Source organism: Carya illinoinensis, chromosome 11 (assembly GCF_018687715.1).
Source record: "Carya illinoinensis cultivar Pawnee chromosome 11, C.illinoinensisPawnee_v1, whole genome shotgun sequence".
Classification (NCBI taxonomy): Eukaryota; Viridiplantae; Streptophyta; class Magnoliopsida; order Fagales; family Juglandaceae; genus Carya; species Carya illinoinensis.
The window spans coordinates 1,524,529-1,541,342 of NC_056762.1; the positions used below are offsets into that span (position 1 = coordinate 1,524,529).

At 35.4% G+C, this 16,814-nt stretch overlaps 2 protein-coding genes and 2 non-coding genes across 4 annotated transcripts; 1 reads left to right on the forward strand and 3 right to left on the reverse strand.

The window, feature by feature from the left end:
- The first annotated feature begins 342 nt into the window (after positions 1 to 342).
- On the forward strand, positions 343 to 4,466 carry LOC122282997 (adenylate kinase 4-like). Its single transcript, XM_043095110.1, has 6 exons — positions 343 to 597; positions 2,561 to 2,706; positions 2,888 to 3,007; positions 3,125 to 3,292; positions 3,558 to 3,647; positions 4,129 to 4,466. The coding sequence occupies exons 1-6, from the start codon at positions 480 to 482 to the stop codon at positions 4,228 to 4,230; spliced, it is 744 nt and encodes a 247-aa protein (XP_042951044.1). The 5' UTR covers positions 343 to 479; the 3' UTR covers positions 4,231 to 4,466.
- Positions 4,467 to 6,671: 2,205 nt separating this feature from the next.
- On the reverse strand, positions 6,672 to 6,789 carry LOC122283468. Its single transcript, XR_006230872.1, has one exon. It is a non-coding gene; the product is annotated as a U5 spliceosomal RNA (small nuclear RNA).
- Positions 6,790 to 7,610: 821 nt separating this feature from the next.
- Positions 7,611 to 12,656, reverse strand: LOC122282004 (probable aspartyl aminopeptidase). Its single transcript, XM_043093911.1, has 11 exons — positions 12,382 to 12,656; positions 12,038 to 12,173; positions 11,605 to 11,683; positions 11,293 to 11,495; positions 11,117 to 11,186; positions 10,523 to 10,645; positions 10,168 to 10,323; positions 8,708 to 8,881; positions 8,432 to 8,506; positions 8,208 to 8,348; positions 7,611 to 8,003 (listed from the first exon to the last, which is right to left on the reverse strand). Exons 1-11 carry the CDS (start codon positions 12,473 to 12,475, stop codon positions 7,782 to 7,784), a joined length of 1,473 nt encoding a protein of 490 aa, XP_042949845.1. The 5' UTR covers positions 12,476 to 12,656; the 3' UTR covers positions 7,611 to 7,781.
- A 2,105-nt stretch (positions 12,657 to 14,761) lies between these two features.
- On the reverse strand, positions 14,762 to 14,879 carry LOC122283467. The gene has a single exon (XR_006230871.1). It is a non-coding gene; the product is annotated as a U5 spliceosomal RNA (small nuclear RNA).
- Positions 14,880 to 16,814: the final 1,935 nt, after the last annotated feature.

Below are 16,814 nucleotides of genomic sequence, written 5' to 3' on the forward strand. Positions count from 1 at the left end.
ATGAACCATGAAAAACCTTCCAAGCAAATCAAGTCACCGAACTTTCAAAACTTGGAAGCAAATCAAGTCACCAGAAACGATAACTTCCAAACTAAAACATAACAGACCTTCTGATCTAATCAATGAGAAAACATGAAACAGAAAACCAGTTTTTTTTTTAATTGCCCAAGAAAACAAAAACGTACCAAGTATGGGGTTCATGTCGATAAATTTACAGGAGAAAAAAAAAGAAAAAAAAGAAAAAAAAAAAAAAAGGAAAAAAGAAGTAGGACACATGCGCCATTTCAAAGTAGATATAAGGGTAGCACAGTCATTTCAAGACAACCTGGTAAGTGGTAAGACCGCTGCTCGAGTTTGATGCGTCGGAAGGTCCGAACCCAAGTGAAGAACCTTACGTCTCTCTCTCCCGTTTCTCTCTGCTCTGAACTAAAAGTCCTAGAGAGAGATAAGCATTAACACAGACCCTGACCCTAACCATAATGGCGGCCAGTTCTGCACAAGCGAATTTGGAAGACGTACCCTCTGTCGATCTCATGTCTGAGCTTCTCCGTCGCTTCAAGTGTTCCGACAAGCCAGACAAGCGCCTCATTCTCGTTGGTATTCGTTTATTTATATATTTACGCAAACACATTCATATGCGCTTGCCTTGTTCGATTATATCTTTCCCTTCTGTGGAAATGTTGGCGCTTTGTAATTGAAATCCTTTCAGATCCAAGAATGTAATACGTTTTCGATGAAAGATTTCGATGCTTTCAGGGTTTTTACTGCCATTCCTAAGGGTTCTTGCTGGGAAATATTTGGCTGAGATGTCGGTTTTTTAATATGTTATGTGGTTTCCAGATTTATTCTAATCCACTGTTTGGTTACTGAGAAGATGTAGGAAACATGACTAGATGAAAGTTTCCAAATTTTGAAGTTTTATAAATGTAGAAAACAAGCAATTATTTGGCGGAAATTTAACATTTAAAGTTGAGATAAAATACTGTTGTATTGGATCTGGAATATATGTTACTCGATGTGTTTATACTATCCCTTCCTGTTGGGGGATATTTGTCATTTAGGATAGAGATGGTGATTTTGAATTTATTTCTGGTGAATAATTTTTGTTGCTGCTCACATTTTAATGTAAATACACTTCCCTTATCCACTAGATGCTAGTATTTTGCTTGCAACTTAGAAGATAAAATAAAAATAATAATAAGAAAAGAAACTTGCAAATTTAGTATATAAACCCCCTAAGGGTTGGCTCAAGTGGTAAAGGCCTTGGACTTGAGGTTATGCTTCCCCTAGGTCTAAGGTTCAAATCCCCTTGGGTGCAAACGATCTCTAGGGGCTATTGGACTGAGAGATTTTTTTCTTAAATTACCCGAGGTGCACTTGCAGGAAACTCCTTGCCGAGGACCTGTGCACCCCTGGGATTAGTTAGTACGCTGTTCCAAACACCCGGTGACAATAAAAAAATAAGAATTTAGTATAGCACTCTTCTGCAAAGTACCTAGGGTCTTGCAGATGGAGAATGAGTTGGTGGCTTACAATTAACCACAATTCTGTGACAGGCTTAACAAATCTTAGAAATTAAACTATAATACAACTTTATCCATGATGTTTTTCAGGATGTAGGCAATTTATTCTCTCCTTTTTTTTAAAAAAATTTATTTTTCCCTTGGTTCTGTTAGTGATAGAAGGTTTTCTTGGACTTTCATTTTGCTGTCATGCATGTGTAGTAAAATCCTACTTTTTTTATTTGCATCAAAATCCAGCTTCAATCATGTTCATTCTTATCTTCAGTTTTTAGGTTTCTAGTTAGGTTTTCTTGTACACATTCTGTGTGCTTGGCGTATGCATTTTCCAGTAAAATTTTTAATTACTTAAAAAAAAAAGGATCTCCGGTTTTTCAGAGAAATGGGTCTTTAAATCATGGTGTTGATCTGTTAGATGCCAAGTTTGTAAGTCAGTGCTGTACTTGAACATCTGAATTTACAATTATTTAAAAAAAAATATATCTGCTTATAAAAACAAAAGAATATCTGGATATGCTATTGACAACAAGTGTATGTAGAGATTGCAAGGTTGCTCATCCTGCCCCGCTGGGGCCTGGGGTGATGAGACTTAAAGCAACTAAGAAGTATATTGTGGAACAATACCTTAAAGTTAGGCCTGACCATAGATCCAACTTTGAGAAGTGGCATTGTCCACTGTTACCTTTAAGTTCTATACCATGGTGCTGCAGCTGGGAATGGCTAAGCTGTAATTTTAGCCTGTTTGGTCTTGTGGTTGTATTTCCCATTGATTCCAACCTTCACTTCAATCCAGCTTAATGGCCCTCCCCACCTGCACAAGGCTGTATACAAGGAAGAAAATGGAAAATTATGTGTTTCAGTCTATTCTAGTTGCTGGCACCTAGAAATATCAAGATGCCATAAATTTGGTTTTTTTTTTCAAGGCTTTGAGCATTAGTTTGTCATTTTTGCATTTTTTTTTTTAACAGCATGCCACTGTGAAATGGTTAAATTGGCAGACAAGTTTTGTATTCATAAGCATAAAAAATTGTATGATGCAGGTCCACCTGGATCAGGAAAGGGTACCCAATCACCAATTATTAAGGATGACTACTGCTTGTGCCACTTGGCTACTGGTGATATGTTAAGGGCTGCTGTTGCTGCAAAAACCCCACTTGGGGTTAAGGCTAAAGAGGCTATGGATAAGGTGGAATCAAATTTTTAGTATTTTATTTTGTTGTAAGATTTGTTCTGTCTGCTTCTGTCCTAGTAAAAGGACACATGTGGCCAACCTCAGTTGGGATTAAGGCTTAGTTGGGTATAATAGCTTTCATCTTAGTCCTTATTCTAGATTATTGCTGAGAAGGTGTTATGTAACCGTTTTGCAGGGAGAACTTGTTTCTGATGACATGGTTGTTGGCATTATAGATGAAGCTCTGAAGAAGCCCTCATGTCTGAAAGGTTTCATTCTTGATGGATTTCCAAGGACAGTGGTCCAAGCACAAAAGGTGTCACACTGTTATTTGAATATTTCTCAGTTCTGCCTCCTTGATCTGTTCTGTTCAATTGTGTTTGTATACTTGCATTTCTAACCATGCTTCTTTTTTTCTTCCTTCTTTATGTAGCTTGATGAAATGCTGGAAAAGAAGGGAGTCAAAGTTGATAAGGTGCTCAACTTTGCAATTGATGATGCAATCTTAGAGGAGAGAATTACTGGCCGCTGGATACACCCATCCAGTGGTAGAACCTATCACACCAAATTTGCACCTCCCAAAGTTCCAGGATCTGATGATGTAATGCTCTTTCCTTTTTGATTCTTTTGGTTAAAAAATGTAATTGATGCCTCTAGGAATCTTGACAACATCCAAGAGCTTTAATAAGATGCGTGCACATAAATTATTATTGCTAAAAATACAGAGGCAGCAAAAGCTCTATTTATTAACCATCAGCATGTTAATCTGGTCTGGAGGGCAATATCAATGTTAGTATGCTTCCTATATATTAATATGTCACTTGATTTGTCATTCTTAAATAACTTCTCATTCTGGTTTGTCTAAGGTTACTGGAGAACCATTGATTCAGCGCAAGGATGATACTGCAGCAGTTCTCAAATCAAGGCTGGAGGCATTTCACAAGCAAACTGAACCAGTATTCCTTCTATCAGCCCTTTCTACAGATTTTAATTTGATTGGTTAAGTCCAGATAAATGAAAAATATGAAACTATCGTTCTTTGTGATAATTATCAGTGATCTGCAGCCTTTTAGAACCAATCAGTTGACAATAATCACAATTGAATTTCAACATTAATTATTTTTTATAGTATATTTTCCTGGAGGGAGTGGGTGGGTTTTGATGAGGTTATATAATTATGAGGGTTTTTTATTTTTTTGGTTCCCTTTTGCAATTGTTTTTGTTGTTGTTAACTATAATAAGCCATCTTTGATTACCCTGTGAACCGAGTCAAGAAGTTGTCATCATTATTTTACAGAGATAGTTTGGAGGGTTGGTACACATGATATTCCATTACAGTTTGGGAGGAGATTTCCAGAGAGTTGGATGGTTAAATTGGGATTTTGGGGCAACGCTTGACTAATTTCCCTCATCCTAATTGTGTGGTTTGGAATGCAGGTTATTGATTATTATTCCAAGAAGGGCATTGTTGCCAATCTTCATGCAGAAAAAGCTCCCAAAGAGGTCACAACTGAGGTTCAGAAGGTGCTCACTTCGTGAAAGCAGCCTCCCTTTTACCTATAAATGCATTGCTTTCTTTGAAAGCATTGTATTTTTTGCCCCATTTTTCTGATACAAGGTTGAATTTTTCAACTGATCTGATTCACTTGACTTGATTTTCCAAATTGCACACGGCAGCTGCTGTCAACTTGTTGAGGTTTAATCAAGTAACCTATACATAATATAAATGCGTGGAACTGCACGCTGGTGATATACATTTTTTGCGTTGTTGACAATCTTTGTCATCTTGATGTCTGCATATTTACTTAGTTTTCCACTGGCTCAGTGCTTGCCTGACAGGAAGAAAAAACAATCGATTATGGTGCTAGTTCTTTGTGCCTACATGTTCCTTAACCTTCATCTAGTAAATGAAATTGCAGCCCATTAAATGACAAGGTTCTAAGTGTAGTTGAATCCTTTGAGATAGCAAGTGGAATTAATTATTCTACATGTAATTGATTTTAATATATCTTAGGTTTGAAATTGAAAACACATCGACCAAAGGGTTCATGCTCATTTCAATTAGCGGGTTGATTTGCATGCTAATCATTAATAAATGCAAATGGTATTGTGTAAATCCGAAGGCATATCATTTATTCTGTGTGAGTGATATGGTTACTCAATAGCAAGATAACGTGAAAGATTGATAAGGTAGACAATGATATTTGGGTGTGCTTGAAAGTGCTGGCATTTTATGATCCAAACCAGATTTCTTTGTTACGTTCGTGTAAAATCAACTTGTTCTTGTACGGTTTGCAATGAATCTCTTATTGGTTCCCCAAGAACATAGTTCTCTAGAATTTCAGGCTAGATGGAATTGCTCCCATACAAGAAAATCCAACAAACAAGCCTTGGGTCACCTTAGGCCATGGCTTGTGCGGGTTGGGATTGAGAGAGGGAAGAGACACTGCGGATTGAATTACAAACGGAGAAGGAAGAAACACAATACGTTGCATTTTATATTTTGCCATGTTAGCAGTGGGCCAGCCGTTTACCTGCTGCTTGAGGGCAGGTGATTGCAAACAGAGTTTTCACAGAATAATGTTATATACAGTCGTGAAATTATAAATACCGCGCAATCGTTTTGAAAAAAAGTGAGGTCTACGATTAAAAAATTAATTTTTTTTCATAAGTCCCATATTAATTATTTTTTTCAAAACGACTGTTCACCATTTCTACAACTACAAATATCATTTCTTTTTAAACAATAGAAACCACTTTGAAGCGGTCGGGCTATTCCTTTAGTTTTAACAGCCCTCAAATGACAATATGCCACATCAGCAATTTTACTTAAAGGACAATGAACCTTATCACATCAGATTTTTCATTAAATAATAATAAATAATAGCATGGCCACCATCGTAAATGTCTCTTGTGCAGACCTCCCCATTGTCGATTGCGGCCTCACCCCCATTCCAACGCAATCTTGACAGTCGTCGATCACCCAAGACTCTTCAAAGGGCAAATTGGACGACTATGGTGGTCCTACCGTTGACAATGGTGAGGACGACGACGCAAAACCAGTCAAGACTCTACACTCCCCTCATCATCTCAAATACCTCCTCTTTACCCAACTCCCTGCCATCTACTTCCAAACCTTACTTTCCAACAACGATGATTTCACCACCCACTCAGAGCTCAAAAAGTTGCACCTTGCTCCTCCCCTTCCTCCTTCGTTGGACTCGCATCGGCATCTCCCTAGAAGCACTCTTGTGGCTATGAAAATTCTATGACTCATTTCTACCTTTTTATCAAACACCTGTTATGCATCTCTGTTTTTCAGTATAATACATTTCTTTGATTTCCATCTTCCTTCCTAAGTACATTTAGTGAATTACAACAAAATTTCTAACAACGGACCCACCATCGAATGAAGAGGACAAGGAGATCATAAAGTTAGTGGTGGAGGACAAGATATCGTCGTACTTGCTAGAATTAAAGCTACGAGAGGGCGATTGCAAGAGGGTTCTTGACAGCCAATCGACCACCTATTCATGTTCATGATGCTAGCTCGAGAGGTAGACGTCCGTCCATCGTAGATCTTGGGGTCGAGCTCCATCAAGGCTCGGCAAGGTGGAGTTGCATTTTGTGAGGGTGAGTTAGTGGAAGACGAATAGCGCGGGGAGAAGATTTGGAGAGTTTTGGTGAGGTGTAGGCACGCACATGAACTGTAAAGTGAAGGACCTACATGGAAGGCTATTATTGGACGGCTGTTTATTGAATTATAATAGCCAGACCGGGTTTAAAGGTTCTCTCTTAAACAATATCTACTTGTTTCTTGAAAAATCCATAAAATACCAACTAACGTCTGAAACTGAAATAAATAAAAATATAACTACTAACTATAATTTTTAGAATATTTAAATTAAAAACATGTACGAGAACAGTACCACTGTAGTTTCAAGTACCGCCGAAAAGATTTAGAACTGAGATTGTAAGGGGCTACCTCAGAAGAAGAAACCCCTCCAAAAATAGGCGTATGCCACTATTTGCGGCGAGCACACGGTATTCTTTAGTAAAAGGCGAAAGAATAGTTCGCTCTGTGCTCACCGCGTGGCTGCGTGGTTAAAAGCTGGCAACGAGCTGCCTCTTTAACGGCTCCCACCTAACACAACCTTTCTCATCTTTGCGATGTGGGACAACAGCTTATGCAAATGAAAAATACGCCTAATTCAGGCCTTTCTTTTGGGCTTATTATGCCTGCGAATAATGGATATCCTGCTCGTTGTTAATGGGGGATTTCTGTTGACCTGTTGCACTATATTATCTCTTTAATATAAACAACTTCCATTAATCATACATGGTGCTGTCAATCTGACAACTTTTTTCTGAATTTGGGTCATCAAGAACTAGCCCAAAATTGTGTTGCTCAAGTCTTCGGTCGAGTTTCTACCAGATTTGTCCGTGTGCGTGTCTGCGCACGTTAAGCATTTTCAAAGTAGTAATCCATCAATACTACTGCTACTCCCATATTCCCACCACATACCGTGAGGTCGCTTGGAAGCTTTGATCAGATTTATGAACTTGATTACAACAGGAAGCCAATTTATCAAGCGGCCAGTCAAGAGGAAAAAGAAACATCTTTTAATACCAAACTCCATGTGCCATGCTCGACCTTCTTCGATGAAAAAGGACTAGTGATCTTCTTTTTCATTGCAAAAACAAAATGGGCTAACATTGGAGCATTAGTTCTTAATTGTTCTTAGAACTCACTAAATATGGGAAAGTTTAAACCTTATGGCTGGAAAGAATCACATTGCAGGGAATATAAACGATAAATAAAAATGTTCCAGGATTTTCTGTGAAGCTTTATAAAGTGCTACTGAAAGTGATCTGCAAACAAGTAGAAATTTGAAACTAAAGATTTCAAGCTGCTTGCATTGATTTAATTTAACTTTATTTGAATACTACCAAGTACTTTGCAGATCCACCACAAAATTCCAGTTTCATTTAATATCGTTTCGCGCATTATTACATCATAACCATGCTGAATGTGTTTGGAGCAAAAACCTCACATGGGCATTAGAATTTCCAAAGACACACACACAAGCCTATACGTCAACTGTTATCTTTGCGTCTAGATGTGAGAATTCTTGAAAATAAGCCTTGAAATGCTCATATGAATGCTTCACATCATCTACGGCACACATTTCTCGAATACTGTGCATTGATAGTTGGGGTGCGCCTACATCAACCGTACGAATCCCCACACCACTTGCAAGGATAGGACCAATGGTTGAACCACATGGCATGTCATTGCGGACCACAAATTCCTGCATTATAAGTGGTTCTTATGGTTTAATCACTTTTTAGGCTACACAAATTTATATTACCATAACATTAAGATGGCCCAAGAGGGAGAGGCAGAGAGAGAACTTCTTTGTCTCTCCGTTTTCAATTTGGGAAATTCCATTTTATACAGATCTAGTACCCTAGAATTTTCACAAACATAATAGCCAATGTAGGGAGAAACCGACCTGAATGGGAAGGTTATGCTTTGTTGCTATTTCTCTGAATATGAAGGAAGTGACCACATTGGTTGCATAGCGTTGATTTGCATTGTGTTTAATGACAAGCCCTCCATGCATCTTGGGCTGATGATTATCTTCATGTTTGTCCTATGGAGGAATCTATATCAACATATTGCAGTAAACCAAATACTATCAATGCTGGTAAACTACAATCACAGTAGGCAACGAACCATATAGTTAGGGTGTAATGCATGTGCCATGTCAGCAGATACAAGGAAACTCCTCTGGATTGCTTTCTCAAGCAGCTAAAAAGAAACAAATACAATAAAAGTAAATAAATTTGCAGACTGTGAAGTAAATGAAATATCGCATTCCGTGGCTTTCAAATTGCTTTAGTTCAGCAGCATCTAGATTTTGAAGGCATCGATCATTCAGAGAATAAAAGTGAACATGCGTTTTTAATCAAGACTCAGAATCTCATCAGAAGAACATGGAGCAGTTATAACCTTAGAATCTGGGCCAAAGGAGTCTGTAATTCGTGATAAAGAGTCTAGCATGGCAGGAGACCCAGCTCCTTGAGCTGAGTTAGACCCAACCTCCTCATGATCAAACAAGGCTACGAGTCTAACACCAGTCTCGTTCTCAAGACTGCTTTCAGAAGAAGTAGAATCAATCAATGCCTGAAATTGACACCATAAAGTAGCATACACAGATCAGCTGCTTTGAAATAACTAAGGCCCCGTTTGGTTACACAGATGAGATGAGATGAGATGAGATGTTTTAAATAGTAATAAATAAAATATTGTTATAATATAATTTTTGAATATTAATTTTGTATTGGGATTTGAAAAAGTTAGATTGTTTATTATATTTTGTATTGGGATTTGAAAAAGGTGTAATGATGAGTTGAGATGAGATGAGATGAGATTTTTGGTTTTGGCTAAACAAACAAGGCCTAAGTACATATGTTTCCTCCAATAGATGAGGATATCAGAAAGTTACAATGGTGATGCATTGTCGGTGTTACGTTTCAATTCCAAAAACATGCAGTGGGCTGTCTGGGTGAATTAGAGTTCAGAAAAGTACGTCTTTGGACCAAAGCACAGGCAAGAAATTTGCAAAAATAAATTTCTCGAGTCTTTGGCGAAAAATTGTTCATGTCAATTCATATTGATAACTTCCCAAATGCAATTTAATGAAATTTATGATTAAGGAGTTTATCCTCAAGTAATCAATCAACATGTTTCCCAAGTAAGGGAAGCTAAGCACAAGTTTCTGAAAAAATGGCCAAGCCTCAAGCCCAAACGACAGATATTGATTAGATAAAATATCAAGTAGTTTAGACTCACCCCGTGGTACATACCACAAGAGAAAAGAAGCAGATGGTTTCAATAACTGACTTCATGCATTGTAGTATATGAGACAAGAAGAGATCAAGATACTAGGAGTTTATAAGAACAAAGGTCACGGAGAAAAAATTGTGACACATTATAAAATACTTGGCCGTGGGACTAAGATATCGGATTCAATGTGTATCTAGGACCATAAAATATAGATAACAGGACCAACCCATTGACATTGCAAAAGAAGAAGATCAAGGGAATCTCATAAATGAGAGGAAAATCATTGCATAAATCACTACATTCATAAATTTTTGAATTTTAGAAAATTTACATTGTCATAAATCAATAAGGCATAAGTTCCAAGTAGAAAATTTACAATGAGATAAATTAATAAGGCATAAGTTACAAATAGAATATTTTCAATGTCCTAAATCAATAAGGAATAAGTCCTTATCTGCCATGAAGAATGCCAAAGGCTCCCATATTTGCTATGATAAAGAAATGGAGCATAGCTTTAGCACAATGCAAAGCAAGAAATTGGTATCGTAAAAAACTGACTCAAATATGCACCTCTTACTTCCATCTCAACAAAAAGAAAAAACAACCTATATACAGAGCCGTACCTTCAGAGAGCAAAATGACATGCACAGATTATCAAGCCGCCCAGAGAAAATGAATTCCTTTGTGGCACCAGCAATAATACTTGGTTGAGTATCACATGCTTGTAATTCAAAATCACATATATCATCTGGTTTACAGCCAATCTGACTTGCAAGGAGCTAGAAAAAATAATAATAATCACCAACATGCATAACCAAAAATATAAAGCTGAGGTACTCTTAAAAGTGTAACAATTATGTGTGATCAAACCTCTAACACATTCATGGAATCTGGACTCTACCAATAGAAGTAAATTTTCCCCACCATCCCAACCCCAACCCCTGCAAAAGAAAAGATGAAGGAGAAAAATTTACTAACCTGTAATAGGAGCATGTGATGCTTCAAGATATTAGTGGCTATTCTTTTATCAGCTTCTTTTTTATCAGTTTGAGCTCCACTTTCAACTCCACCATTTTCAGAAACCACTTTACTGAGATCTGCCTGCAAAAGGTAGTTTATAGCAAGAAGCAAAAATATGATCAAAAGGCCAACAGAATTCACTCTAACCTTAAACAAGACATACGCATCTCTGGTTCAGTACTCCTCTTTTCATTAGATCAGACAGACACATAATTCATGACTAAACATCCAGCACTGGCTTTTTTAAACAATTAAATGCATATCTCAATATAGCAACTCATACTAATGAAATCACATTGTCAAATTTAACTTATGAATTGTAACCTCTGTAAAATGTAACGTTGAGAAACATTCAATAGAATTTTCTTGAGTGGACTACGTATAATGAGGGAAAAACAGTACACATCTTCGTAATCATGTTCTATGAATGATAACCATCAACAGAAGAAACAAAACTTCAGAACAAAACGGATAGGAAAACTATGATTTGAAGTTACACAAATAAATACATAGATAGAAAGAAGCATATAAATGCGTCTAAACCAAGTTTACCTTAATTGATGTTGCCAAGACAGGAAGAAGATGACTCTGTGTGTTGGCCTTGAATCCATCATTGACGTCCCTGTTCACAGAACATAACAGATTGTTCAATAGAAGGAAGGAGAGAACAATCACATAAAAAACTGGTAACTTTAAAATTAATTTACATATTTCAATCCAAAGACAACCTGTCTAAGTGAATCGCCAGGGTGGGGATCCGCATTATGGGCTCCTCAATTCTAACAAGACGATGGGAGTATGAAACAGCACCACCTTTTTCTTCTCTGATTATCACCCTTCCCGCAACTGCTAAATCACGATCAAACCAAGTGTGCCACAAGCCACCTCCGTATGTTTGGACACCAACCTCCAAATACCCACCTTTGGCTACCTGCACAAGCCACCCAATTTCTTAAAAAGTTGAAGGCCAACTTCGACCATCCAACTCAGTACAACCTCATACAATTAACAATTTTAATTCAGCAAAACCAAGAGGTCACCTTGGATACAGGCTTTAGTTTCAGACAAGGACTATCAGTATGAGCACCAACTATATGGAATCCATTTCCCGCAACGTACCTGTGTACAAGTTCCACAGTATCATCAATAAATAAACTAACTCCGTAGCAAGAAAAATTAATTGTACAACCATTGAACCAAAGCAATTTGCACTAATGGTTCGTATTAAGCTCAGTAAAGGGTGTTCTATGCTAACTACCTATGAAAAAAAGGTATCCTATGTTAACTAGGTTCTCCCAATGGATAAAAGCATAAAACTTTTTTGATAGGTGGCTAAAAGCATAAAACTCACAAATATGATTCCTTTTGTTTCCCACATTTTCCCAGCAATCAAACGACTCCAAACTTCAATGCGGAGAGTTAAGTACAAAAAATAAAATTAGAACAGAAGAAAAAAATACAAGAGAGCCGTACTTTTTACCGATCGCAAAAGCAACAATCGTGGAGTGATTCCGCGTAAAGAAATACTTTTTCCCGGCTTCCAATTTCCAATCCTCCCTCTCGGAAACTTGCGAGTATCCCGCGCTTCTCAACTGCTTCTTTGCCTCATCTAAAACACAACGTATTGACAAACAACCTCAACCTCAACCTCAATCACTCACAAAAAAAAAACTACTTGAAGTGCAACGGAATCTAGAGAAAGGGAGTGTGAGAGATGACATATGAGAAGTTTCAATTCTTTTATTCTTTTCTTGTGGAGGATTTTCCCCGGAAACAAACGGAATAGAGAGAGGGAGAGAGAGAAAGAGAGCAGTTACCAACGGCGTGGAAAGCAGTAGGAGAAGCGTTCAAGTAGTCAATGAGATGAGAGACCACTGAGCTTACTTGGCTCTGTGATGCATCCTTGGCCATGGCTTCAACCAATTCTTCACAGCTAACTTGCGTTGTGTGTACATTTATGATTGATTAAGCCGCGGAATATATAGCCGCGTATAATGCAGCACAAGAAAATATGCCTTTTGCCCATTTTGATTCCTTCGATGTCCGATGAAAGGGAGTCAGGTGACTTCTTCATTAAGCTCTCCGCTCTCTCACTCTCTTTCGGAACATGCCTAAATAGAGTGAAACTAGTATTTTCCATAGTGAAATGTATATCAGAACATATTCGGATAGATCATGAATTGACAGTTAGAACATAGTAATAGCGCTGTAGGGCCCACCGATTTTAAAGGTTCGCTAGGCTGGTTGCTGAACTATTCATAAAAATAATCCTGTTGCCTTAATTAACCTTTTTATTTTATAAATATTACTATGTACGGTAGTGAATTATCTTTATATTTTAAGTTTTGGTCATGGAATTGTGGTTTTGGAAAAGCAATCGAGAAGGTTTAAGTGGGTTCTCATCAATCCTCAATCTTGACCTTTATATCTCTAAAAGTTTCAATTCGAATAAGATTCATCTATTTCTTAATTGAGATTAGAATAGTGAGTTACCTAAAGACCAAATCAAATTTAGAGAAAAATCCTGAGAAAAAGAGAGAAGGGTTAGTTAAGGTTAAGATTCTGTAGTGGGAAGGGAAGTCTCACAGAGAGGGCAGGGCAGAGAGGGCTAGGGGATTTTGAAAAATTTAAAATAAAATGTGAAACGCACCGTTTCAACGTGGGTGGAGGAATTCCTCAGGAGTTCAGCTTCAACTAAACGCACAAATTTTATTTAATAAAAAAATTATGCATTTTATTCCACATAAGATGCTATCCGTAGGGCCTTCTGTCTGTATGATTGGTTTAGAATTTGTCTTTATAAATATTGTTATATACAGTGATAAAGTGTATAAGTATTTAGTTATTTTTAAAAAGTACAATTTATTATTAAAAAATTAATTTTTTCATATAAATTACATATTTATTCACTTCTTTTAAAATAATTATTCTTTAAAATAAAATAATTTATTATTAAAAAAATAATATTTTTATATAAATTTTATATTCTTTTGCTTTTTTATTTAAAGTAATTTTACACACGCTTACAGCATATTTGATGTAGCACTTATACCTAGCCTTAGAGCATTCTTACCGGATTAGTCATTTCTAAAATTTATTGTATTTTTTGACTATTAGATATAAAACACAGCTGCAATGGATTATCTATAAATAAAATTTATAGCTTTTAGCTATAGTATTGTTAAAGAGAAACTCAAATTTGAGCTTACATTGTACATATAGTAAATCTTATTTTATTATTTTTTTATAACACTCTCCCTCTTCTCTCTATTTACATTTATAAACTTTCACAAGTTTTTTTTAAATTAAATAACAAAATGTGATAAAATAAAATAAACTAATAATTAATAATTAAAATATGATAAAATAAAATAAATTAATAATTAAAAAAATTAAATATTTTTTAAATTATTAATTACTCATTACTATATAATAAATAAATAGATATCTAATATGTAGATTTGATGTGAATAGCTAAAATTAAATTTATCTTATATTATTTTATTATTATATAATAAAAAAATAACTATTTCAATGTGAAGACTTATATAAATAGAATAGTCAAAATCTAAATTCATCTTACATTCATAAAAAATGTCCTTTAACTTTAGATAATCCATTGAAAATGCTCTTATTCCATTATTTTTTCAGCTTTTATAAGACCTTGTTTAGAGTACTAACATTGGACTCATCAAATTTATCTTTAAAAGTACATATTTTTCATAAATTTAAAACATTCATATATATAATCCAATATAGATTCATCAAAATAATAATATAATATTATTTTTTTAATAATAATATTTTTACTTTTTTTTTTCTTCATATTTTGTAATTATATTCATATTTTGTAATTATATAGTTTAATTTAATACTTAAATAATTGATTCCTGATTTAAAATAAAATAAAATTATAATAAAATATTAATTTAAATCTAAATTAATAGACTTTCAAATTTGAAAAAGAACAATAATTACTATAACTTAAAATTTTTGAAATACATCTTGATAAATCTAATATAGATTCATTTTAAATAAATTTATTAAAATTTAAAAATATATTAACTTTTAATAAAACAATGCCAGTACTCTTATAATGTAAATTCATTTTAAATAATTTTATTAAGATTTAAAAATATATTAACTTTCAATATAACCAATACGAGTACTTATAATACTTGGCTGAGATTGTAAGGGGCTACCTCAAAAGAAGGAACCCCTCCAAAAATAGGCGTATGCCACTATTTGCGGCGAGCACACGGTATTCTTTAGTAAAAGGCGAAAGAATAGTTCGCTCTGTGCTCACCGCGTGGCTGCGTGATTTTAATCAGAGTATGAGTTACGTTTAAATAGCTGCCGTCTTACACAAAATTTCCACCTCTCTTCGGTGTGGGACAATATTTCCAATAGATATATTAGATAATAGTGTAATACCCAACTCTCCCGGGTCTACCACGTGAGATCTGTCTATAATCTAATATTAATTGAGTTTTCATATTTGATAGCCGAAGAGTAGACTCTCTAAAGATTTTATTTGTAAGAAATTTAATTATAAAATTTTTCTTATAAATCAAATTATGTTAAATAAATTATATTAAAAATGCACACTATACACTAGCTTGCAAATTAAATTTTTCATATTAATATATCTATTTGAATTTTATAACATATATAAATCTGTTCAATGTTAAAACTTGAACCACATCCAATACCGTGTAAATGGTAACACATTCTTGACAACGTGTCATAAAACATAAGACTGGGTCTTTTTAGAATCAATTTTCCTTTTTATGTTTGTGATTTCTTTATATATTCTCTATTAGGTTTTTTGGTCATTTGCTTGAATTTTACTTTCCCATCAGTTATATTTTCCAAGTTCAATTACTTCTTGTAGCGGTAAAGTCATTTTTATGGGATAAAAATGATGGCTAGTTGACAACCTATATCAAGCTTGCGTTTACATTTATTTCCACCATCTTCCACCGCCAAAGTCACTTTTATGGGTCAAAAATAGTGACTAGTTGACAACCTATATAAAGCTTACGTTCACATTTCCAAACCGCCATCTTTCACCTCCTTTAACTCCTATAAATACATATTTTTATTTTTAAAAACCCATCCCATTTTGAAAAGAAAAATATAGAGAAAGAGAGAGAGTTTTAGAGAGAAAAATAGTAAGATTTCTCCTAAATATTGTCTTTCATTTTATAAGAAAAGAGTGTATTTTTCTCCTTTTATAAGAGAGAGTATTGCAATTGTGCTCTCCTTATTAATGGAGAAATTCTTATAATCCTTTTGCTATAAGTGAAATTCTTCTATAATTAGAGTTCCTTATTATTTCTTTTATTCTTTCTCATTTCTACTTCAGTTGTAATTGTATGCCTCATATCACAACGTCCTAACACTTCTATTATTTTCTAATAGACAATAGCCTCTCTCTCTCTCTCTCTCTCTCTCTCTCTCTCTCTCTCTCTCTCTCTCTCTCTCTCTCTCTCTCTCTCTCTCTCTCTCTCTCTCTCTCTCTCTCTCTCTTATTTTTGTGGTACTATAAAGCCTTCTTCTCGTTCTAGACAGAGAAGCTCTACCTTCTCTTTAAAAAAAAAAAAATCGATCCTTTCGAGTGTTATTGCCGAAAAGAAATGTGTGAATCTCAGCTCCACATTTCTCTCCATTTTCATTTCATTTTCCCCTATCTTTTTGTATATATGCTTCTATGATAGTGTTTTCCATAAGTTTGAATTTTCTCAAATCTATATCTCTCCTATCATGAATAGTTGATACGTACCCCACCACGACATTTCCCTCCTACCAATCTACTAAGATGATGCGAAACCGCACCCAAAATGTCGGCTTGTGGCCCTCACGCGTGACTTGTTTCTGCGCATGACCTTCAAGCGCCATTACACTCTATCAACTCCGTCGACTACATGGCCGTACCGGTAAACTCCCCACCTTCCGATCATTCGAATCGGCTTGACCCCACCTCCATTCCACCGGTGCGTGGTCTTCACGTACCACTTCAGAGGTGCAAGTTGACTATTCCACCACTACATATCTGCCATTCCGATATTAATTTATCCATATTATTACTTTACCTAACCAGTAATTTTGTGAAAGAGACTAATAAGCTCACCAACAAATATATTAAAACTTTCAACTACAGTGCATCCGCTTGCATTGCCTCCAATGCTAACTTACATTCAAAACGTCTTTTAAGACAGTACCCTCTTTGTAGTACTTGAGTAAAGAA

Bases quoted from the DNA above. Each gene is read 5' to 3' on its own strand.
- LOC122282997 (XM_043095110.1), top strand. From the start codon at position 480: ATGGCGGCCAGTTCTGCACAAGCGAATTTGGAAGACGTACCCTCTGTC. The intron at 598-2,560 runs GTATTCGTTTAT...TGTATGATGCAG, and splicing joins CAAGCGCCTCATTCTCGTTG to GTCCACCTGGATCAGGAAAG. The intron at 2,707-2,887 runs GTGGAATCAAAT...ACCGTTTTGCAG, and splicing joins CTAAAGAGGCTATGGATAAG to GGAGAACTTGTTTCTGATGA.
- LOC122282004 (XM_043093911.1), bottom strand. From the start codon at position 12,475: ATGGCCAAGGATGCATCACAGAGCCAAGTAAGCTCAGTGGTCTCTCAT. The intron at 11,187-11,292 runs GTTGTCTTTGGA...TTCTGTGAACAG, and splicing joins CTGGCGATTCACTTAGACAG to GGACGTCAATGATGGATTCA. The intron at 10,646-11,116 runs GTAAACTTGGTT...TACCTTTTGCAG, and splicing joins TCTTGGCAACATCAATTAAG to GCAGATCTCAGTAAAGTGGT.